The sequence below is a fragment of the Aquarana catesbeiana genome, linkage group LG02 (genome assembly GCF_042186555.1).
Source record: "Aquarana catesbeiana isolate 2022-GZ linkage group LG02, ASM4218655v1, whole genome shotgun sequence".
Lineage (NCBI taxonomy): Eukaryota > Metazoa > Chordata > Amphibia > Anura > Ranidae > Aquarana > Aquarana catesbeiana.
In genome coordinates, this window is record NC_133325.1 from 394,766,643 (window position 1) to 394,791,513 (window position 24,871).

At 41.0% G+C, this 24,871-nt stretch overlaps 1 protein-coding gene across 2 annotated transcripts in view; it reads right to left on the reverse strand.

Moving 5' to 3' along the window:
• USP32 (ubiquitin specific peptidase 32) overlaps positions 1–24,871 on the reverse strand; it is a 329,432-nt gene that overhangs the window by 116,852 nt on the left and 187,709 nt on the right. For both annotated transcript variants that reach the window (XM_073615247.1, XM_073615245.1), the window contains exons 6-9: positions 13,849–13,980; positions 12,147–12,254; positions 9,559–9,674; positions 1,643–1,705 (exon numbers count right to left, since the gene is read on the reverse strand). In XM_073615247.1, the coding sequence (XP_073471348.1) occupies positions 1,643–1,705; positions 9,559–9,674; positions 12,147–12,254; positions 13,849–13,980 (419 nt within the window). The remainder of the gene's footprint in view (positions 1–1,642; positions 1,706–9,558; positions 9,675–12,146; positions 12,255–13,848; positions 13,981–24,871) is intronic.

Below are 24,871 nucleotides of genomic sequence, written 5' to 3' on the forward strand. Positions count from 1 at the left end.
TCAACGTCAACTGACAACGGATGGGCCATAGGAGACTATGGGTGACATGACTGCTCCCAGGCATCCCCAACCATTGTCAAGGGCTCTCTCCTGCAGCTGCCACTTGTGAACACAGAGATCACATGACCTTACTGAAGTGGGCTAAATATAGGCAAGTATATATATTTCTTACACAGATTAGTCAGAATAAGTTTTAGGAGGGGGGGCATTTTTAAGAGTAGTTAGATTTAGCCTTATACTTTAAAGTTTTAATTTTCCATCCAAGTTAGGAGACAAAGTGTGGGGGTCAAAAGTTAATTTCCAGCTGACTATAAGGTAGAACACAAAGCTTCTGAAAAGTGCAATTAAAAACACTGTAAAGCTCATAAACACCAGATTCATTCCCTCAGGCAGTTATAATGCAACTCTATCGCAAGCAGCCATGCGATATTCAAATTGAATAAGATTGCAAGTTAATTTAAATCTGTGTCTAAAAAGTCTAAATTTTTTTAAATATAAATATCAAACATAAAGTCATAAAAAGTAAGTAAATGCCACAACAATTTGTTAACATTTTCAGAATATTTTAACAGTCAAAATGTGAAAATAAATAGAAGAGTGTGACTACAACACTAACATTTTAAAAAAAGGTGAAGGTAGCCAGGAGATTAATGGAAACCCTTCTCAATGATAGAAAGCAAAAGAAATAAACAATACGCTATCAGCAAAACTTAAGGCAGCGATAGATAGTTCGAATCTCTGCCAGTTCAGCAGGGCCCAGCCGAGATTTGAACCAGGTGGATTGTACCCAAGTTGATCGATCGATTAACCTGGGTATAACCAGCCAGTCCGATTTTTCATGCGATTATTGCCAGTAGTTGGTCAGTGAGGGCTTATGAAGAACAGTGGAACTTCCCCTTTTGGGTGACGTTCCGCTTTAAATAGAAAAAGTAAACCTCCACATTTACTACCACTTCTAATCAAACATTTAGAATCAGGTGTTTCATATTATCATTAGCGTCACTGATAAAAATTTACTTAGGGATTATGCAGAAAATGTTATGGTTTTGGGACTACTTCGCTGGTTCAGGGCTTTGGCAGCTTACAGCCATCGAGTCAACTATGAATTCTGCATCATATCAAAGTATTCTTGGTGAAAATGTAGGTAATCTGTCCAAAAGTTGAAGCATAACCAGAAATTGATCTTTCACCGGTAAAATGATATAAAAGCAAATCCACCAAGGAATGGCTCCAAAACAAAAAAATAGATGGTTATGGACTGGCCTAGTCGGAGCCCCGATTTGAATCCCACTGAAACGTTGTCTGGGAATTTGACATGGGCAGATCATGCAAGTGAACCCACAAACACCCTTCAGGTAAAAGAATTTTGCAGGAGTGTTCGAACATTTCAGTAAGTTGATGTTATGGACTGGTAGCCAGCTATACAAAATAATTACAAGAAGTACACTTCTTCAGAGAAGGTAGGTAGGTAATACTAGCTTTTGAAGCCAAGGATGAACTTACTGTACTTTTACCACAGTACATTATTACATCAACTATGAAACACAAAGAGCAGTACAACAACCACATTATGGTTTACATTTTATTGCATATATGATCTAATATACAGTAAATATTTTAATAAAATAATATATGGTATTACCTTTGTTGTGTCATGTGTTTTTAATATATGGTCTATGATATCTGAAAGATTCAAGTTTAATTCCTATAAATAAGAAAAGAACAAAACACATTGACCTGAGAAAAACATGAAAAATCCTAGATATTTTTACATTTAAAGATATCAATTTAAAGTATTTTACACATGCATGTTTAGTGTTACTATCTGCTTTTGTACCGGTCAAACACCCACATTTAAATAAGTAAAGCTATCTATTAAAACTTTAAAGTGCATGTAAAGACAGTTTTTAAAAACGAATTTCAAGCACATACAATTTCAGTTGTTAGTAATTGTGTGTCACCAAAGAGTGATAAATATGCTAAATCTTCATCCAGTGGCAACATCTGTACAAATATCTCAATGTACAAGTGTCTCGTTCATTTGTTCAGATGTTCCTACTTGATGGATAATATATTTGTCACTGAGTGATGTGACACAATTGCTAACAACTAACTGTATATGCTTGCAGATTTTAGAAGCCTTTACTGTTCACATTTAAATGAGGACACAGATGTTATTTTGGGAAAACTTAGCCAGTAATGTAATTTATGTATAATTGGACAAGGTTTGAACAAAGTGATATATTGACAACTATGGTGAAAACAATACTGTAGGTAAGGAATGTATTACTTTTTTTGATAAGGATGGTCCACACCACTCTACATGTCTTTTTAAAGGTTTGGTCCACACCTCTCTACATGTCTTTCAAAGGTTTTTATTGCTTGCAATAACCTTATAAATATCTTACATTTTTTAATACTGGTAACATCAGAGACGTAAACAACGTCAGGCACATGTCCCGCATCTTTTGCAGGGTGCCCGACTACCTGCACAATGAAGCATATTTCTTATGAACTGCATTAGACAGCGCCTATCATAAGTAAATGCACAGAGTCAATCAATCAGAGTGGCTCTGTGCCTTGTGATCGCTGTGCTTACAGCTGTACATTAAAAACTCCTGACCAAAGTGTTGTCTCAACAGTTGTTGGCTGCTAAGTTGTTTCTGACTATTTTAGTGAAGATCTTCTTTAGGGTAGGCTCAGAGAAAGTGTTAGCTCTTTGACCATATACGGTTTTAAATTTTAAAGGTGAATATTTGGGTTTGGGTCTGTGAAACTTTCACTTGTGGTACAGTAGTTGGAGTATTTTGTGGTATACGGACTGTGACATGGGTGCAATGTGTACCACGAGTAGGCTTAGTTCCCTTAGTCCACACCCAATACAGTTGGCGCAGTTTAGCCACACCCACGCTTCATGTACAGCGCTCTGAACACTGTATGTTCTATCCGTTCTAAATACTGTGGTTAGGGTTATGTCTGTGAAAATCTTGCTTCTGGCACCAAAAAAAAAACATAAGCTGTGAGTACTGAAGGCCCAAGGTACCTTAATAATGGGACACTGCAAGCGTGGAGATTTTTAAATTCCTAGAGCTGGCATTTTAAAGGCCTAAATCTATACATATCATGTGAGCAAAAATCTCATTTACATTGCATCTGGTTCTAAATTTCCAGTAACAGGCTTATGAGATCTGTGTTTATAGTCTCCAAACTGGAGCTGAAGGATGCCAGCGGTTTAGACATTGATGGCTGTGTGTTGAGTTATTTTGAGGGGACAGCAAAATTTACACTGTTATACAAGCTATACACTCGCTACTTTACATTGTAGCAAAGCGTCATTTCTTCAGTGCTGTCACATGAAAAGATATAATAAAATATTTACAAAAATGTGAGGGGTGTACTCACTTTTGTGAGATTTATGACGTTTCAATAATATTGTCTGGAAATATTTTTTGTTTCAGAACCTGGCAATTACAGATAATCTCACCAAAGTAGCATTTGTGCAGTTTGGATTACAAATTTGCCTAGTCAGGCAAGTGGCATATAATTATAATTTATTGTTTTAAGAATCCATCACAAAAAAGACATTCCAGCAGTTTTATCCAGCCCCCACTGTGGATCAGTTCAAATGACTAATCTGCTATCATATATAACTTTAAAAAAAAAACACTCACATCACTACAGATGAGATTAAAGTATAATTAAAGGCAAAACTTTTAGTTTTGGATAGAGTGGAGAGGGATTAGAACACCTGTCATGTATTATTGCTGTCTGTGCCACCATTAAAGAGATTTGCCCTCTCTATTTGTCCTGTTTACCATTATCATTGAAAGTGAAAGTAAAAGAAAATCCCACATTTTGGGTTGTCCCCAAAAAAGTATTAGAGAGAAATCTTCAGAGAAGAACACTAGTTCTGGTGACCTGGGGGTCCCCAATGACTTCCCCCGATTTGCAGGGATTTCCTCTCACTTCCTGTTTGGCTATGGCACAGCAAGTGAAGGTAAATCTCCACAATGGGAGACAGATGGCAAATTTTTTTTTAAAAAAAATGTACAGGGATTATAACTCTCCTTGAGAATACTTGAGGGGAGGGAGGATGCTACTTGAGGGGAGGGAGACACAACCTGGAGGGTACCCCCAGACTTGAGGACCTATACTGCTGCCTGCAGCACACCGCGCCCGAAGGCACTATCCTCATACCTCCTAAGATCCACCTAATAAAATTTTGTGAATGTATGCACTGAAGACTAAGTTGCGGCCTTACAGATCGGAGCTATGGAGGCCTGGTGACGCACTGCCCAAGAAGCACTAACCGCCCCGGTAGAGTGCGCCTTAACTTGAAAAAGGGGGAATCTTATCCCTTAAATTATAAGTTTGAATTATAACTTGCCAAATCCACTTAGCGACAGTGGATTTCGATGCTGCCTGTCCTTTCTTAGGACCCTCTATCCTTGCTGAGAATATAGCAACCAAAAATACCAACTTCCTTGTCAGAAGGACTAAGGGAATATTGTTGGATCGGTTCAAATGGCTGTTTTTGTAACACAGACAAAACTAAGTCCAAGTCCCAAGGGTTCAAAGGAGGTTTGACTGGCGGATTAAGCCGCATCACCCCTTGCATAAAACCCCGGACTAGCAAGCGGTCTTTGAAATAAGACAGATAAAGCTGAGACTTGGCCTTTAATAGTACTCAAGGCCAATTTCATCTCTTCCCCAATTGTAGAAAGGCAAGAATTCCGCCTATGATATATCTCCGAGGGTGCCAACCCTTGGATTCACACCAGGAAACATAAGCCCTCCAGAGTCTATAATATATACTGTAGTTTTGGAAGCCGGTTTCCTTCCATTAATCAGGGTAGAGATAACTGACCAGGAAAGCCCACGTTTCTTCAGAATGTGGGTTTCAATAGCCAAGCCGTTAAATTTAGAGACCGTGAGGTAGGATGGAATATCGGTCCCTGTGAGAGCAGATCTGGTCGTAGTGGGAGGGACCATGGACCCTCCACTGCCATTTTTACGATTTCTGCATACCATGACTTTCTGGGCCATGCTGGTGCTACCAGAATTACCAGCTTTCTTTCCAGCTTGATCCTGCAAAGAAGTCAAGGCAGCAACTGAATAGGGGGGAATGCATAGATCAGTGAGAACTGATCCCACGGGGTCATCAACGCATCTGTGCGAGTGGATCCCTTGTTCTGGCCACAAACTTGACTAGACTTTATGTTGAAACAGCCCAAAAAATGTCAGGGTGAAGAGACTATTCCCCTGGGAATAACTGCTGGCGACTCAAGTAGTTCGCCTACCAATTCTCTACTCCTGGAATGAAGATTGCCGATGGGCAGAAAGGAATGTTCCGAGCCTAAGTTAGAATATGGTTCACCTCTCTCTGCGCATTGACACTCTTGGTGCCCCCTTGGTGATTCATATAGGCCACAGCTGTGGCATTGTCGGATTGGATCCTGCTTGAATCTCTAGGATATTGATGGGCAAGGTTCTTTCGGCTCTTGACCACTGTCCCTGGACAGTTGTCTTTTCTAGTACTGCTCCCCACCCCTAAAAAGCTGGCATCTGTCGTTACCACTTTCCAGATAACTGGTCTGAAGGATTTTCCTTTCAGCAGATTCTGGGTTAGTAACCACCAACTGAGGCTTTGGGACACTCTTGGGGACAGCCACATTGGCAAATCTAAAGCTTGAATTGATTTGTTCCAAGTAGACAGGATACGGTTTTGCAACAGTCTTAAATGGAACTGGGCATTGGGAACCGCTTCGAATGAAGCCACCATGGTTCCTAGCAACCTCATGCAAAGGCGAATGGAGGGATCGCTTTTTGACCTGACCAGCCACACCAGCTCTATTATGGAGTTGATCTTTGCCTGAGGCAAGAACACCTTTTCCTGGGCTGTGTCTATGATCAGACCCAAGTACTCCAGCCTTTTTAGCGGTATTAGGGAAGATTTCTCTAGGATGAGAATCCAACCCAAACTTTCCAGATAACTGGTTGTAATGCGTAATCTTTGCTCCAAACGAGCCACCGACTGGTCTATTAGCAATAGACTGTTATGCCCTGTGCCTTTAACCTGGCTAGAGGTGGGGCCAGCACTTTTGTGAACACCCGGGGTGCTGTAGTTAGTCTGAAGGGCAGAGCTACAAACTGGAAATGCTGCTGTTCTAACTCGAACCACAGAAACCTTTGGTGAGAGGAAAATATAGGGACATGCATATATGCATCCCTGATGTCGATAGATGCCAGAAGTTCTCCTAAAAGGATAGAAGCTACTGACCTGAACGTCTCCATGCGAAAGGAGCAGATCTTCAGAAACTGATTTATATTTTTTTAGATCTAGAATGGGTCTGACATCTCCATTTGGTTTTGGTACCATAAAAAGATTTGAAAAAACCCAAACATTGCTCTTTTGTGGGGATCTGTATAATCACCCCTTGAGATATTAATCGCCCTAGTGCCTGAAACAGAGACTGTCTTTTCTCTGGATCTTTGGGAACGTTGGACCTCAGGAAATGAGACGGTGGAAAGTCCCGAAATTCCAGCTTGTACCCCAGCGTTACCATGGAGATGACCCATCTGTCCTGAATTTCCTCTTGCCAGACTTCTGAAAACTGCAGAAGTACTCCCCCCACCTTGGTGAGGGGGGTTGCCTCTTCATGATGAGGCTTTAGGATTCTGCTTTGCAGGTTTCCGGCCCCATGACTTCTTTTGAGCCTGGGCCTGACCCTGAGGTTTTCCTCTAGAGCCTGACGGCGGAGGCCATTGCCACTGCCTAGAGGCGGAAGCCCCTGACGCAGGGGAATGAGCCCCATTTAAATGAAGGTCATTTATACTTTCTTTTGACTGGCAAAAGAGTACTTTTCCCACTAGAAATTATTTGGATATATTTGTCCAAATCTTCCCCAAATAGCCACCCCCCATGGAAAGGGAACCCAGTTAGGAGGTTTTTACATGGTGTTTCGGCTGACCAATTTTTTAACTACAGGATTCTACGCATATGTACTAGCATAAGCATAAGGCAAGACACCTGGTGAATGGAATGTTTAATGGCATTTATGGCATAGTATAATGCTTTTGGTAGTTCAGCCAATTCCCGGGCTTGTTGTGCAGGAACCTCTTTAAGGGCCTGTCCTTTAGGGATTGACAGACGCCTATTGCAGCGACTGCAGGCTAAGTAACGGCACCAGCCAAGGAAAAAGCTGATTTTAACAGGAATTCCAACCTTTTTACTGTTGGATCCTTAAGCATTTGTGCTTTGTCTACTGGACAAGCTAGGCTTTTATACACACTGGAAATCGCAGCATCAACTGCTGGTACTTTCCATTTTTTGGTGAATTTCTCCTCCATTGGATAGAGAACTGAAAATCTCTTTGGAGGGAGGAAATGCTTACCCGGGTGATCCCATTCAGCAAAAATTAGCTGTTCTAGTAATGCATGGACAGGAAACGCATGCAAAGGCTGTGAAGGTTTTAACGAACCCAAGGAAGAAACCGAGCTTTCAGGAGACTCCATTAGGGGTAGCATGAAAGTAGAACGAACCATCTTCGTAAGAGATGGTATCAGCAATTTCTCAGATTGTGAGGCGGAAAAAGGTTCATCTACCGTTGTTTCCTTCGCAGAGGAATCATTGGTTTGTTTTTCCTCCTGATCGCCTGAGGGTAACACCTCATCCTGTGCCCACTGTTCCCCTTGCAAAGGGTCTGAAGTGGGGGAAGGGGATCTAGCACGCTTCCTATCCATTTGAATGGAGGATACCATTAAAGCCGTTAATCTTCCTTCCAGACCCTGCGGGGTGGAGGAAAGGACATCTTCAGTCACGTATACAGGGGCTGAGATGTGAGAAGCAGTTGAACCAATTTGTTCCAATGGCTCTTCCTGGCTTGCCATAATTGGTAATTCAGGTGAGGATGACAGTGTGGAAATGTGACTGGAGATCCTAGCACCTGGGTGTGAAACCTTTGGTATCTTTTTGGTCTTTGTGGTGGCTTTTTTGGCAGGCATAGTACTAAGCACAAAAACAGAGGCACTATTAAATTGCACTTAATCACTGAACATAGTCATGACAGTAAAGACGCTATTAAGTTCAGCCTAGTGCTGGGAAAAAAGTCTTTCCTGTTTCAGGAATGCCAGTTGCAACCCTCATGTGCCCCACAGCTCCTGCGTCCCTGTGTGCAGACTGCTTGCTTTTTCCTCATCAGTCGAGGAGAGACTGTTCCAGCTGTCTTTTTATTATCATGCTTGCCTGCCGTGCATCCTTGTAGACGCTGTGCGACGCTGCGCCTAGGCCCCGCCCCCTCCATAAAATTGGCGGACGGCTTTGGGGCCTACAGACCCAACGCGGGGGGGGTAGCGGCAGTGCCCCTGACATCAGCCAGCATGAAAAACAGCAGATGGAACGGAATCCGGGGCCTCAGTACCCCCTGCGGCGGGGGGGAGGGGGGGGATTACAAGGGGGGGTACACCACTGGTGTTTCCCTACCCCTCTGTCCCTTAAGGGGGGAGATAAAAGCATTTTGGCAGATCTCTTACCTGAGAGAATCCCCCTGCAAGCTGCTGCAGCCACACTTTACAGTGAAGACAACAGCTTAAAGTATGTGCATAGACTCCCTCTAGTGGAGAATTAAGGCATGACAACATTTTTTCCCTTAAAGAAGAAAGCATAGGTGGACTTTTCAGTTCCTAAGTTTCTTCCCTTACCTTATCCCTGCCGCAGCATTTGTTGAATTAACAGACAATCCAACCTTCACCCATCACAGCGGGCTGCGTTTAGCAAACCTTCAAGGACCGGGTCCCTTTATATCAGGGTTCCACTCCCTTGGACCTGTAAAAAGCACCCCACCAGGAAAGCTTTAGGTAATGAAGTAATGTAGCATGACCAAAGCCCTGGGTCCCGGGGTCCAGCCCTGCAAAGAGAGGCGTTACAGGCAAAACCTCATGCTTTGGATATGAGGCCCAGGTACCATCCACTTTTGCCTCAGTGGCACTTTGGATGGATCTGGTCTATGGAGGCTATTTAAATCCAGCATGGATCCCTCCTGGAGCTCCTCAGAGCACATCTTCACTTGTGACCAACACCTTAGACCAGGGATCCTCAAACTACGGCCCTCCAGCTGTTGCAGAACTACACATCCCATGAGGCATTGTAAAACTCTGACATTCACAGACATGACTAGGCATGATGGGAATTGTAGTTCCTGAACACCTGGAGGGCCGCAGTTTGAAGACCCCTGCCTTAGACACTGGCAAAAAAACTGATGTGCTCCTGGAAGGAGGAGGGGTTATATAGGGAGTGAACTTCCTGGATTGGGTATACCAGCGTCCATCACCTGAAAGTGGCCTATAACCCATTAAGTAATTTAAGGCTCTCTGTCCCATGAAGTACGATAAAGAAAAAAACATTTTTGCCTATAGTTCTACTTTAATGCTGTATAAACCTCATTTATATAATGCGCCAGTTTTTTACACTAGGGACAACCCATTGAAAAAATATATCCCACTACAGAAGTTATAGTCTTTATAATAAACTAAAAAAAAAAAAAAAAAAAAAGCTCTTACAGGTACGGCATCAATGCGGTTGTCCTTCCACACCTCTAGTAGTGCAAGAAGCATGTCTTCCAGTTCAGTGCGAGACAGAACACCATCACGATCAACATCAAATACCTTGAAACAAACTAGATAATAGAAAAGAACAAGCATACTATTAGATATGACCAGGGTAGCAAAGATCTCCTACATTTCTTACATGGGGAACATTGTCTCCATTGTTTTACATATACGGACTACTACAACGGTCTCTGAGCACTACAATGTACATTAGGTACAGGTTGCCAAGCCTTGCTTCCAAAAATTTAACTCACTGTTGGGTTGATTTACTAAAACAGGAGAGTGCAAAATCTGGTGCAGCTCTGCATATAAAGCAATCAGCCTCCAGTTTTCTTTTTGTCAAATAATAATTGAACAAGCTGAAGTTAGAAGCAGATTGGCTACCATGCACAGGTGCACCAGATTTTGCACGCTCCAGTTTTAGTAAATTGATCCCAATGTGCAGCTTAACTTCTTGAAAACATCATTTCATTACAAGCATGACCAGCAGACAGACTGAACAGATAACTTGAAAGGAGATTTTTCAAGGAGCCATTGGGAATAATTTAATTCAACATTACGGAAATCACCCTGGATGCTCTGTAGGATTGTGGTGGAGAGGAGATCGTGACCGTGATACCCCATGCAGCTTGTCTTTTTGGGGTTGGAGGATCCGGGGAGCCATTGGGAATACCTTAAACCAACAGTACGGAAACCATCTTGAATGCCCTATATGATCGTGGAGGAGAGCAGATCGTGATCGAGATACTCTATGCTGTTTGCCCCCCCTGGGGTTGTTGGATCCGGTGAGTGGGGACCCAAAAGGGGGAGCACAAAAGTCACAGAAACCACCTGAGAGCACTCTAGTCACGGTTTTCTCCTGCTAGAAAATTCCCTGAAACACTGTGTTTGAAGAGTTTTTCCACTTTAAGGACTATGACTATTACTAATTGATTTATATTTGCACCATTTAGGGTGAGGTGCAACCACTTGCTCACTGGACTTTGATCACTTATGTGATAACATTTTGCACTGTTTTAGGCAGAGTACACTATATGCTTAGTATTATCTGCACTGGATAGGTAGAGCACACATTAAGTTTTTTACGTTTATGGTTTGGATAATTATTTCACTTGTGGCGATGTATGGTGCAGACCTATCACAGATATAGGGGTCTCAGCACACATCCTTTACATATAAGGTCTTTTGTATTTGCACACAATCACTGAAGATCTTGTTTAATTACTTTTGCTGTGTGTATACATATATAATTTTTGTACCTCTACTAGGATTATGATTGGGGGATATCACCTTTGGACATAATATAACCCAACAGACAACCCCTTTCCCCTTCCATACACTATCCCATTAACCCCGTAGGGAGCGCCACACCCCTTTCAACTAATATCCAATCATTTCATTACATGCAATGTCTCTGGAGAGACTTCAGTGACTAAAGTAAGGGCAGGAATAATTTCAATATGAATGGACTGTTCGGTATATAAGAAATTGCAAAAGGAATCCATATAGACTTCAGAAAGGCACATATGCAGAGTTGGAAATTCACAAATGGCAAAAGAACAGGCTAAGGAATGGGTAGTGCCAGAAATTAGCAGTAACCACATGAGTTTTCACAATGGGGTGGCCTGATTTAATAGAGCAACAATAAGGTGTAGTGAAAAAGTCCTGGACAAACAAATGCATTCCTTCCATGGATTTCCACAAGTTTGACAGGAATAAGGTTATGGCTTAAAACATTTACACCCCATTCATACTTGTGCGACTTGTCATGTGACTTTGCACATCAAAGTCGCATGACAAGTCGTACCCCATGTTTTCCAATGATAACCATTCATATATGTACGACTTAAAAGTCGCAGCGACTTCAAAGTAGTTCATGCACTACTTTCATGCAACTTGCGGGCCATAGACTTCGTTAACCCTTAAAAGTTGCATGAAAGTCATACCTGAATGTTTTGCATGCAACAGTGGTGCAAACAGTGGGGTCCGACTTTGCAAAGGGACAACAAGTCACATCCATATCCAAAGTTGCGCCAAAGTTACATCTAAGTTGCGTCAAACTCGCATGATTTTAGAGTCGTACAAGTATGAATGTAACCTTATAGTATTATGTGTGCTAATCAAAATAAACTTCACATTTAAACGTTTTTATAGGAAAAAAAAATAGAGTGCATGATATGCTACAAAGAATAAAGCAATGAGTTGATGATCGTGATTTGTTCCACAGACAGAAAACAAAACAAAATATTAAACAAGTACATTCTAAGATTAGAGAAAATTTTACATTTTCTTTGGATGTTAACCGGATTTTTAGCTTCCATTATCTTTTCAGAAACAAGTTGGGTAATAATGAGTGTAAAAAGATCATAGAGCATGTACAACATAAAAACTGATCACAAATGTATGCTCAATAATGAGAGAAATAAATCAACTACTTAAATCAGGAGCCATGGAGTACATTAGGCAGAGGTGACCATTAACTTTGGCAGATAATAGTCTCTGTTTTGTCTGTAGGGAGTTGTGCTCAAACTGATAATTACATTTTTGTCTCTCTGCTAAGGGTCCCCGGCAGCAAGCAGACAGCCCACAAGAAATTTCCTTGAAGTCTATGTGGTTGTCACGGTTCTCATCAAATGCATTAAATAATCCTGTAAAACAAAAAAAAAAGATAAATAATTAAACATGGACAAGAAATCTAGCTGAACCAAGATTAAACAAACTGACTTTACTTTGTTACAAAAACATCACATTTTTTTTAAAGGATCACTAAAGTTAATTTTTTTTTTTTTTTTTAATAACAAACATGTTATACTTGCCTCCACTGTGCAGCTCGTTTTGCACAGAGTGGCCCTGAACCTGGTCTTCTGGGGTCCCTCAGGGTCTGTCTCAGCTCCCCCCACAAGGACTCAACACTTTCATGAGAGTTCCCACGCATGGTGTTGAGTGCTTGCGGGCGCGCTCCCGTGATACAGCCGGCGGCCATAGCCGCTCACTGTATCACTCGGCCCCGGCATGCCACGCCATTGGATGTGATTGACAGCATCGTGAGCCAATGGCTGCGCTGCTTTCAATCCATCCACTCTAGCCAATCAACGGCCAGGCTGAGCGACGAAGAGGATGTCGGTGGCGAGCGCGGGACTTTCGAGGGGTCAGGTAAGTAAAACGGGGGGGGCCAGTATTGTCAGATGTTTTTTACCTTTTAAAAACTTTTACTTTTACAACCCCTTTAAGGTGCATGGCCTCAATATTAGCACAAGCTTACAATGAAAAGATCTGTACAATTTTTATTCAGCACAAAAGTGTTAGCACTTGCTGCATAGCTGGAAGATTGGTGGAGAACTGCAGTTCAAGTTTTCTAAATGTAAAATAATGCACATAAGGAAAAATAATCCCTTGTCAGAGTATAACATTGGGGGTACAGTGTTGGTCAGCATTACAGAGGAAAAAGATATAGAGGTACTTATTTTAAATGATTAGTATCCGGGGCAGTAGCAGTTCAAGAGATTCCTGCTAAAAGCGCCCCGCTAGCGGCCAAACAGTGCCGCTTAAACAACGGTAAAGTGCCGCAAAAAATAACGGCGCTTTACCGCCAATGCCCCCAACACCTCAGTGTGAAAGCACTCAGACACATACAGGTTTCTCTCTGTCTTGCACTGTTCCAGAGTGCCCCCGCCATGCGTGAGATTTACACATCTTTGTCGGCTCCTGAGGAGACCTGCCTTTCCTCTCCTGCAGTTAAGCTTAATACACTGAAATCCCTCCACCCTGAGCTCATCTCTCTGTTACTCTGCTCTCTCCTATCGGCACATTAACCAAATACTGCTGACTCTTTGCAATGCTCCTCCCCCATTGCAGTCTAAGTTCTGCTGTACAGGGAATGCAAGAATCTGATACCAAAGTCAAATTTAGGGAATGACACTGCTTGCATGTAATAATTATATTTTTTATGCCCTTTATATCTCCCTGAAGCTTTAAAAACCTCTTACATTTGCATAATGTTCTTCCCGTGTCTGCGTGGGTTTCCTCCGGATATTCCGGTTTCCTCCCACACTCCAAAGACATGCTGGTAGGTTAACTGGCTCCACCCTAAATTGGTCCTAGTATATGAATGTGAGTTAGGGACCTTAGATTGTAAGCTCCTAGAGGGCAGGGACTTATGTGAAAGTATAATATACAGTATATGCAAAGCGCTGAGTAAATTGCCGACACTATATAAGTATCTGTATTAAATAAAATAAATACCTTCACTTAAAGACTGATGAATTGGAGGCGATATCAAGGGAACAAATGTTTCCAGATCAAATCTTCCAGTCCGTGACTGAGCCTTCAATAGCCAATATCTTTTCTCCAGATCAATAATATCCGATTCTTCCACTGTCAAAAAGAAAAAATGTCACATATTAATTAGGACAAATGGATATAAATTCATAGTAGAAGCGAGCAAAAGCAAAAATATATCTAAAAGCAATTGCCTGTATTTCACATTTACTTACTATACACTTTGGCATAAAAGTGCCAACCAGTGCCCACAAAAGTGCCAATCAGTGCCCCATCAGTAATGCCTGTCAGTGATCTTCAGATGCCAATCAGTAATGCCTGTCAGTAGCTCCTCATCAGTGCTGCCTATCCAGTGCCACCTACTTGTGCCCATCAGTGCCGCCCATCAATTTTTAGTTTGGGTACAGTGTTGCATGACAGCACAATTGTCATTCAAAGTGCGACAGCTCTGAAAACTGAAAATTGTCCTGGGCAGGAAGGGGGAACGTGCCTGGAACGTGCCTGGTATTGAAGTGGTTAAAGGCGTAAAGTGACCTATGTATTGTGAAATGCTGCATCTGTTACTACATTTTGTGCAATAAAATGTTACTTCAAAAAAGAAAAAAGAAAAAAAAAAAAAAAGTGTACATGTATACAGCCATTCTTATTATGCATTACTGCATGCTAGTACAGATTAAACCATTTTAAATGGGTTTCACCACTCATGTGACCTATCACATATGTACAATTTAACAGAATATCTAGATAGAGCAAGTCTTTGCAGTGCTAGTAAATACAACAAAACACACTTTCTACCAAAAAACAAGATTTACATCCATGTGAGCCAAATTTAGGTGCTCTGAGTAGCTTAGATGCACACTCCATAAGAGTATGGATTTGATGCCTCTATAAGGTCAAAAAGTAATTAAAACAGCAAGAATATCTAAAAAAAAAAAAAAAAAAAAAAAAAAAAAAAAACATACACAGGGACAGAAAATGAAAGATGATCTCCCCACATGTTAATGGACATGCACACAAAATATTTACAATGAAATTAAAATTCACATAAAAAGGTGTTTGTAAACATTTTGAATGAATGGATTCTGTTAATCATTTTTAAAATGCTGCACAAAGCAGATCCCTCATTTATTCTTTAAGCCGGCCATAAATGGTTCGAATTTTTGCTGGTTCAGCAGAGACCGGCTGTGATTCAAACCATCTATGGGCAGGCTGATTGTACCCAAATAGCTCCATCACTCGATTGGGTACAACCAGCATGTCAAATTTTTAGAATGCAATTATTGTCAGAGGCTATAGCCGCTAGCAATAAAGTTATGTGTAATAGAATGGAATGACACAGGGAAAACATATTTAACATGCTAACTGAAATGTATTTAATACGTCGTGCAAAATCCTTTGTTGGTAATTACAGCTTCAAGATGCCTCATATATGGAGAAACTAATCGCAGGCATTGCTAAGGTGTGATTTTGGCCCATTCTTCCACACAGTCTTCAAATCTTGAAGGTTCTGCGGGCCTCTTCTATAGACTCCGATCTTTAGTTCTTTCCATAGATTTTGTATTAGATTCAAGTCAAGTGATTGACTCAGCCAATCTAGCAGCTTTATCTTCTCTTTGAAACCAATTGAGAGTTTCCTTGGCTTTGTGTTTGGGATTATTGTCTTGCTGAAGTGTCTACCCTCGTTTCATCTTCATCATCCTGGTAAATGGCAGATTTTTATCAAGAATGTCTTGGTACATTTTTCCATTCATCCTTCAATGATAGGATGTTTACTAGTACTCTATGCTGAAAAAACAGCCCCACACCATGATGTCCCCACCTCCAAACTTCAATGTTGGTATGAGGGTGTTTTTGAGGTGATGTGCAGTGCCATTTGACCTCCAAACATGGTGTGTATTATTGCACCCAAAGAGTTACATTTTGGTCTCATCTGACCAGACTACATTCTCCTAGTATTTCACAGGCTTGTCTAAATGTTGTGCAGCAAACTTTAAACAAGCTTCAACATGCTTTTTCTTCAGCAATGAAGTCTTGCATGGTGAGCATGCATACAGGCCATGGTGGTTGAGTGCATTACTTTTTTTGAAACAATTGTACCTGCTAATTCCGGGTCTTCCTGAAGCTCTCCACAAGTGGTCCTTGGCTCTTGAACAACTCTTCTGAGAACTCTTTTCACTCCTTTTAAAAATCTTGCGAGTATCACCTGGTCGTGGCCGGTTTATGATGAAATGATGTACTTTTCACTTCCGGATTATAGCCCCAACAGTGCTCACCGGAACATTCAGACATTTAGAAATCTTTCTGTAACCAATGCCATCAGTATGTTTTGCAGCAATAAGGTTGCAAAGGTCTTGAGAGAGCTCTTTGCTTTTACCCATCATGAGATGTTTCTTGTGTGATACCTTAGTAATGAGACACCTTTTATAGGCCATCAGTGAAGACTGAGCCAGCTGATATTAATTTGCACTGACAAGGGGCAGGATTGCTTTCTACTGATAGATTTCAGCTGGTGTCATGGCTTTCCAGGCCTTTTTGCACCTCCCTTTCTTCATGCGTTCAATACGTTTTCCCTGTGTCATTCCATTGTATGACACATAACTTAATTTCTGAACTTATTTGTTTTGGTTTCTTTGCATGTATGGATTGCATGGGTTGTTACCGTCATGTGGTGAAAATTGCATGTCAATAGCACCTTTAGACATATATTTACCTAGAAGAATGGTAAGGTGACCAACACTTATTTTACCTGCTGAATAGTCCAAGACCCAAAACTGAAGAATGTGGCTTCATTACCTGACTGTGCAAATTTAGCGAGTGCAATTTCAAGAAACGCCCGGCAAAGCAACCTCACCCACTAACAAAGCTGATTCTAGCTCATCTGTAGATAATGATTACAGCAAAAAAATTCTATCTTCTACACTGATTGCGATCCACAATTTAAAACAACTTGTTAAAATATGTTGAACCAATTTTTCATTTAGATCAAACAATCATCAACATATCCAAAAAGTAAAAAATACATATAAATACAAAAGGACAATTTCATAGGCAACTAACTATTCAAAGTGCTCAAGTGGCCCCCACTTGCAACAATAGAGCAATTGGTGGGATTATAAATTACTGTATTAGGTGTTCATTTACCCATGAAATTAAAAGAGTTCACACTAAACATTTAGGCCTTACTAGAGGAAGATTACATTCTCAATTAACAAAATGCAGATCAAGACATGGACTGTCCTCTGCAATGATTTTCAATGTTAATTTGCCTGTAAAGTCATTGTGGTCTCTTGCTGCATCTCGGCATCGGCCTGTGCTTTAATGTACAACGATATACCTAGCTGGAAAATCCATACACATTGATAAAATGTAATGCAATGGCCGTTCCCCTCTAAATGCTAAACTGTAAATTGCTGGGATTTGAAAACAAATTGTTTCAGCACTGTGCATTGCTCTAGGTGACTAAAGATGGATATATTTACAAATACTTCTTGTACTGTGAAAAATCAAATACAAGCAGAAACTTTGAAAATAAAACAATTTATTCTAGCAGACTTTGAAAAGGACCAATTTAAAGGGTAGGTGCGCATCGAAATAATAAATCCCATCTTTCTCATTGACTATGCTGTTTTAAAATGAATGGCAGGCCATAAAAAAGGTTTCCTTTTCTTTTTTTAAGATATGGACAAACTGGGGAAGGATTAGAACCCCTGTCAGTTTTTTTTAAAACCAGGAGCTCCATTAAGCTGGCCATACACTAAACAGCCTCTGTACAATCTCACCAAGAGCCCTTTTACACCGAGCCGCCCATAGCGTCGGCGGTAAAACGCCGCTATTTTTAGCGTCGGATTAGCGACGCATTTGGGCCGCTAGCGGGGCGCTTTTACTCCCCGCTAGCGGCCGAGAAAGGGTTAAAACCGCCCGCAATGCGCCGCAATAGCGGCGTTTTGCTGGCGGTATCCCATCGCTGCCCCACTGATTTCAATGGGGAGCAGTGGTGGAGGAGCGGTAAACACACTGCTCCTTCACCGCTCCAAAGAAGCTGCTGACAGGACTTTTCCTGATGTCCTGCCAGCGCAGCGCTCCGGTGTGAAAGCCCTCGGGCTTTCACACTGGAGACAATGCTGCAGCTGTTTGAGGCCGGATTGCAGGCGCTATTTTTAATGCTATAGCGCCTGCAAAACGCCCTCGGTGTGAAAGGGGTCTTAGTGTTACCAGTAATATGAGGTAAAACCTACACAATTCATTCAATTAGGCCTTATGCATGCTGGGCATAAAAAAATGCTGCTTATACAAGCTCTTGATGTTTTTTTTTTCAGCCTGTTTAAGCAACGCTTTGTTATCCTGTGTGTCCATGCACAGTTGAGCGTTTACAGCAGTGTTTTAACCTTTTTTCTATCAAGGCACCCTTTAGAATTCTGCACAATCCCAAGGCACACCAGTTTGAGGGCTCTTTCACACCAGGACGTCCATTTGAGCACATGCTTTTATACGTGATCACGTACGTTGCATTTTTTAATTGGCGCAAACGTACACGCATTTGCTAGATGCGTAAGGGTTTCATTAAGCAATAACGGCACTCACAAGTGACTGTAAAAGGCAGCACATTTTTGAGGGGTGCTGGAAAATCCTCGTTACTTTCTTCTCCCTATCCTTTCCATGTGACACCTTACTGACACTATTGAATGTAGTATTGTCATGTACACGGTATAGCTGGCAACCCATTTTACCCAACACATCTGTTTTTTCACGGAAATGGTATGTCACTCTTTTCTGTTGGGGAGTATCACCCATTACATATTTTTGCTCACCATTTTCTACTGTTATTTCCTGTCCTTGTATTGAAATACTTAAAATTTTGAATAAAAAGATGTTTAACCCTAAAAAAAACTTCCAGTGTTCCCTCCCCACATGTAAGAAGAGAGGCAAAAACTTTGATATGGCACTAATTTTGATGAATTTTAGGAAAAGCACTGAATTAAGCATCCTAAAAGCTAAGCTCCACTCAAAAGGGGAGTCTATGCTTGTTTCCCCCCCCCCCCCTCCTCGCTGCCACATTTGGCACCTTTCGGCAGGTACCCGTCCCCACTTTCAGGTGACCTCACCGCGGCAAGGTCCCTAGGAAGTTCGGCCCCCCTCCTCCTTCCCCCGCCGCCAGGCCATTCACAAAGCACAGCGCGCTTCATGCATGCACAGTATGGAACCAGCTGTGAAGCCACAAGGCTTCACTGCCAGTTTCCCTTACAAGAAATGGCAGCCGCAGCAACCGAGAGCTGATTAAAAAATCGGCTGGGGTGTCGACATCGCGGGATCCCTAGACAGGTAAGTGTTCTAATATTAAAAGTCAGCAGCTACAGTATTTGTAGCTGCTGACTTTTAATTTTTGGGGGGCTGGAGCTCCGCTTTAAATATCTGCAAAAGAGAAGCAGGTATAAACCTACAAGAATGTCTGTTAATGCATTTAGTTAACCTAGGTGGTATTGCTCTTTTTTCAGCAAAGTGTTACATTTGGAATGGCAAATGCAAAGAGCTTACATGCTGAACCTGCCAAAAACTCAAGTTTCTCATTCAAATTATGCTAAAGCGGACCTTCAGTCATTTTTTCAACTTTCCATCTATTACATTTTTTTGCCCTTGTTGTTTTAACTTTGGATAGTAAAACATTATTTTTCTGCCAGTAAATACCTTATAAAGCCCACTTCCTGTTAATTGTCTGGTCATTAGCCTAGGCTTTTGACATTATGCAGAGCTCTCTCACTCTCCTGAGAGTTTGGCAGGAAGGGGCGAGGGATGAGTCATAAGAGGGTCACTGAGAGCTGCAGAGCTGGAGGTGTGCCTCTGTGTGTCTGTGTAAATTCAGGAAGTGAACAGGCAGCAGCTTCAGCTGCCCACAGTTAATATGATTGCAGCCGGACTTAGTGGAGGGAGATTTCTGCAGCATATTTGGCAAGTACAAAATCACAGATAGATATATATATATATATATATATTAAATAATATGCAAAGTGGTTGGCGGGAAGCTTCAGAATGGCAAAGATGTTTTTATTACAAATTATGGAGGAGATTGTAGTTCTTCTTTAACTTGTTCCAACACACTCTCAAGATCCCTGTACATTGTATGAGAATGTAAGCCCGAGAGGTAAACTGCATATTGCACATAAAAAAAAATAAAATAAAATAAAAAAATGACAAGGACTGTGCACACTTTATATTGCAAACCTATATCATTCCCATTACAAAACTATGTATTCCAGTAACAAAAATATATGAGCGAGGTAAGCCCTAGGAGGGACACATTCATGTGATAACATATATTTATATACATAGTATTCAGCGCTGCACCTGACCAGCCCTGGGCTTCTGAAGAAACATGAACTGCGCAAACTACACTGTAATCAGGGGACTGTGTGCATGCATGCTAGGGTATAGGCCAAAAGTCTGGGGAGGAATTTATCAATAGTGCACACAAATGGCCACTGACCCACCTATAACTGGCCTTTGTATGTCAAAAAACAAATTATCAATGCATGGCAACCAATCAGCTTCCCTCTTCAGTATGTCCAGTTCAGCTTTGAAAATGAAAGCTAGAAGCCGATTGGTTGACATTCACGGCTGTTTCAACTTTAACAAATTCCAGAGAAACTGTACAAGAATTAGAATACTTTAAATCAGGTTTTGCAACAATGAACAATACTAGTTAACCACAAAGATAGCTGCATATGTTCTCTTAAACCTATTGTTTTAATGACTGTATAAACATTTACCCGAGGGCTTAAATCATTTTTTGCATACATGAATAAAACACAGCAGGTATACACAAACTTCAAAGAGAAAGACAGCACATTAAACTTACAATTAATGCAAAATCTGGTCATACCTGCAATGTATGAATTACTGTTTACTACATAACCATAAAAAAAAGAACTTAAAGAGTATAAATAATGAAAAAAGAACATTTTCCCTAGATACAGTGCTTTGAAGTTAATGTACTGAATAAACAATACAGGATATCATGATGCAGCTTTGATTTTCACCCAAGGTTTTGCACTTCAATAAGATAATAAAAATGGGCTGTCACTGTATGGCTTTTGCAGGCATACAGTGCAATGCATAGTCATAGTTCACCTACCTATGGGGGAGATTCTTGCTGGCTTACAACAGTAGAGATACACCATGCTCCATACATTTTAATATGACATATTGAGCGCGCCATAAGTCTGTCGGCAGATAAAGTATTTTGGAGGATATAATCTATAGTATTTCCGCTCAGCAGTGCAGCACCTTCTCCCGTTTGTGGTTACACTTACACTTCCCAACCCATGTACTGAGAGGCATGTAATCTCTAAGAATATTAAGAATCTGCTTAGCATGACGTAGAATGACAGAGAAGATAAGAAGATAATATGGAGGATAGACTCGTACTAAGCCACGCTAGAAGGTTTACTGATTAGCCAAGCGATTTGGAAAATACTGGCACCCCCCACTATCTCTTTTCATGACACAAACTTATCTGTTGAACAATGAATTTACAGAAGCACTGATTAATGATGAAGACTACAAGAGAAGCTAAACTACTGAATAGTAACCAATCAAAAGAAAGGAATAGAGAGCACGTTTGTAATAAGGGCTAGTGAGGGAATAGAATGCTGTGTGCTATTTATATGCCTGTGTGTGTTGAATATTACATAGCTCAGTACTAAAAATGGGCTTTTCCAAAACTCACTATATTTATTCCTGTCTACAGCATTGCTCAAACACAAATGAGTGAATGTAGAAAAAAATAGTTTTATAAGTTGGTAAAACACAAGCTTCTATATCCTCTGCAACCACCCCCAATTATTTAAAAGTGCAGCTATGTGAATTAAACTTAAGAGGGAAAATAAATATACCATCTCTAAATGGCTACAGACAAATCTAAGATTTATCTTTTTTTTTTTTTTCTTGTTGGTTTTTAATGTCAGTAGCACTAAATGTTGAGATTCGCTAAAGGATGGCCAGTTCCACAAATGTATGTCAATATCAATTATTGCAGAAGAGCATTCTACTGTTTCACAGTGTGAGTCCTTGTCACATCTGCAGCTAAATCGCTTTTCCTGCAACCTCGAGAGTCACCTTATAATCTCTCTAGACAACATGTACTGAGTAGGATAACACATCATTTTTTTGTTTAGGCTACAAATTCTGTGCTTTGTGAAGAAGCTCTTTGGTGATTTTTCTTTTAATTAATTGTTGGGAGTAAAATTGCATTTCAACAGGCCATAATAGGGTGTAAAGACTTGTGCTAGGAAAACACATGAATATACTTTGAGAATGCTGCAGAATGTGCATTCCCAAAATGACCCCAAGAAAAATATCCAAAGCTTTAACACACCGGTAGTGCAGATTGAGTTTTAAAGTGTATTTCCACTTTTGCAGTCAAACTGAGGTAACACCTGCTTTATACTTTGAAAGCTGTCTGTCCTAACAAATGGTAAAAAATGTAGAAATCAACCTCCTGCATTGTATGTTAATGATGGAGAGTTCTGTCTGTGTGGGGACAAACACACTGAGACTTTCCACAAATTCTTAAAATCACCCATGACACGTTCGCCTAAAAAACATAAAAAGATAAGAAATAATTTTCTTAGATTTTTTTTTTGGTATGGGAATACACAACAAACATGGTGGGGTTTTATCAGATTTTGTGCAGATTTGGTAGAGTGTAATTTAACAGGGAAGGAAAAAAGCCTTTCCTTCATACCATAGGTTGAAAAATGAGTTGTCCAAATCAGCTAGCAACGGTGGACTGAAAAGCAAAGGACCCTCTGCAGGAACCTTCCAACTGCCGAAAAGAGGCTGTAGTCGAGAGGTAGACTCTCACCACCTTAACACATTGAGACAGGGAGGCTAATGTCCTGGTTGAGGAAAAAGGAGGACACCACCTTAGGGAGAAAAGAGGCTTAAGCCCTTAGAACAACTTTGTCCTTGTGTGGAGAAGGTCCAAGCAGCACCCAGTTTTGGGCAATTTTAGGGAACCCACACTAGAGACCTCAGGAGGACAGACAGACTCATTTGTGGCCCCTGCCATCTTCGTTTGTGACCCCTGCCAACTATGGCCTCAGATAGGACAGAGATCTTGCTGATAAAAATCAGACATAGGGGGTTATTTACGAAAGGCAAATCCACTTTGCACTACAAGTGCACTTGGAAGTGCAGTCGCTGTAGATCCGAGGGTGACATGCAAGGAAAGTAAAAAACAACATTTTAGCTTGTACATGATTGGATGATAAAATCAGCAGAGCTTCCCCTCATTTCAGATCTACCCCTCAGATTTACAGCGACTGCACTTCCAAGTGCACTTGTAGTGCAAAGTGGATTTACCTTTCGTAAATAACCCCCATAGTATCAAAAAATTTCTCTCTAGATAAGAGGAAGGGTGTGTGGCAGAATTCCCAGAGAAGGGTAGAGAATCAGACTGGACTGGAGTCAGTTGTCAGAATTGAGAGTACAACCTTCACTGTTACTGAGAGGATAGGGTATAGCCTTCTGTGCCAGGTACTGTAGGCTGCTGGAAAGCATCCAAAGATAAGCATGCTGTACTTGCTAAAGTCTGAAGAATGACTAGAGAATATGCACCAGAGAAAAAATGGCTCAGCTGACAAGTCATCCATTCCAGGAAGCTCCTGAAGGGGAGCCAATGTGGCTGTGGTGCAGCCAAGAGATTGAGGGAAAAAAAAACCTCAAAAAATAAAAAAAAACTCAAGTGTCTCTCAGTAGAGAGAAAATGTCCATCACCTAAGGAAACTAGCAAAAAACTGAGGCTTTCTGAGTGTGGAAGGGGGTTATACAGGAGATGTGCCTGCAGATTTTTCTTTTTTTTTTGCCAATGTCCAATTACCTGAACGTAGCTGCATATATAATCCATAGCTCTGAATAGGTTTCCTTCCTTCCCTGTTAAGATGCACATTGTGCTTCATAGGATTTTAGGATCAGGCATCTGTTTCTCAGATTTGCAAGGCTGCAACCTAGTCTTCTGCTTAAACGTTTTTTGGCATTTGGCATAGCTTTTTTTTGGCATTGTCGGCTGTCAGCTGATATGGCAAAGCTGCTCCAGGCAGTGGAAGGATCCTAACACTGCCTGTGCTCCAGTGTGCACGGAAGGAACAGAGTAGACAGCGGCAACTGAAAGTCACTGCTCTCTGCTCTGAGCTCATGTGGGAAGCTGCAGAATAAGACTGATGCAGCTGCAGCACAGAGGTGAGTAATAGAAGTTTGTTTATTACATAGCTTAAATCTCTTCTTTAAATTTTACCAGGTGGATTTATAGGCTTCCTCGGATGCCACTTTTGGGCATAAGGTGCTGAAAGCTGCTCTCTGAATTCTACCAAGCCCCTTCTTAAACCAGTTAACTATGTGGGCCCGTTAGCGTTTTTTGCTGTGTTGCCCACACCTCAGTTGGATATCATATGGTCGAGGCTTAAATCATTCATGTATCCCGTACTATACAATTAAGAAAATGGGATTTTTTGACCTGCCAATAAAACCTGCTTCCTGAAGTCAAGTACAGAACACAGGTTTCTCCTCTCTGTTTCCGATTATCTCCCTATTGCTTGCTACAAAACTGATGCTTGCTGTGTGCGTGAGGGATATATAGGAGATGTCGCTGCAGCTTTTTTTTGTTAGTGTCTAATCACCTGAAGGTTGCTGAATGTAACCCATGGTTAAGACTAAAGCTGGCCATTACACAATTTTCTTATTTAATTTCCTTTAGATTTACCTTGAGTTATGTAGTGCAAGGGCCTGCCTGACGGCATGCAAATTGAAAATGTTTAGGTTTGACCTCATAATAGATGGTTTTGGTAAATCTAAAAGAAAATTGTACAAGAAAATAGTATAATGTATTGCCAGCTTAAGACCCTGTAAAATAATGTATGGTTGAGAGTTTTTTTTTTTTTACATATTTATCTTTTTCAAAAGTCTTTAGTTTAGGCTAGCCACGTGATGCGCTTGA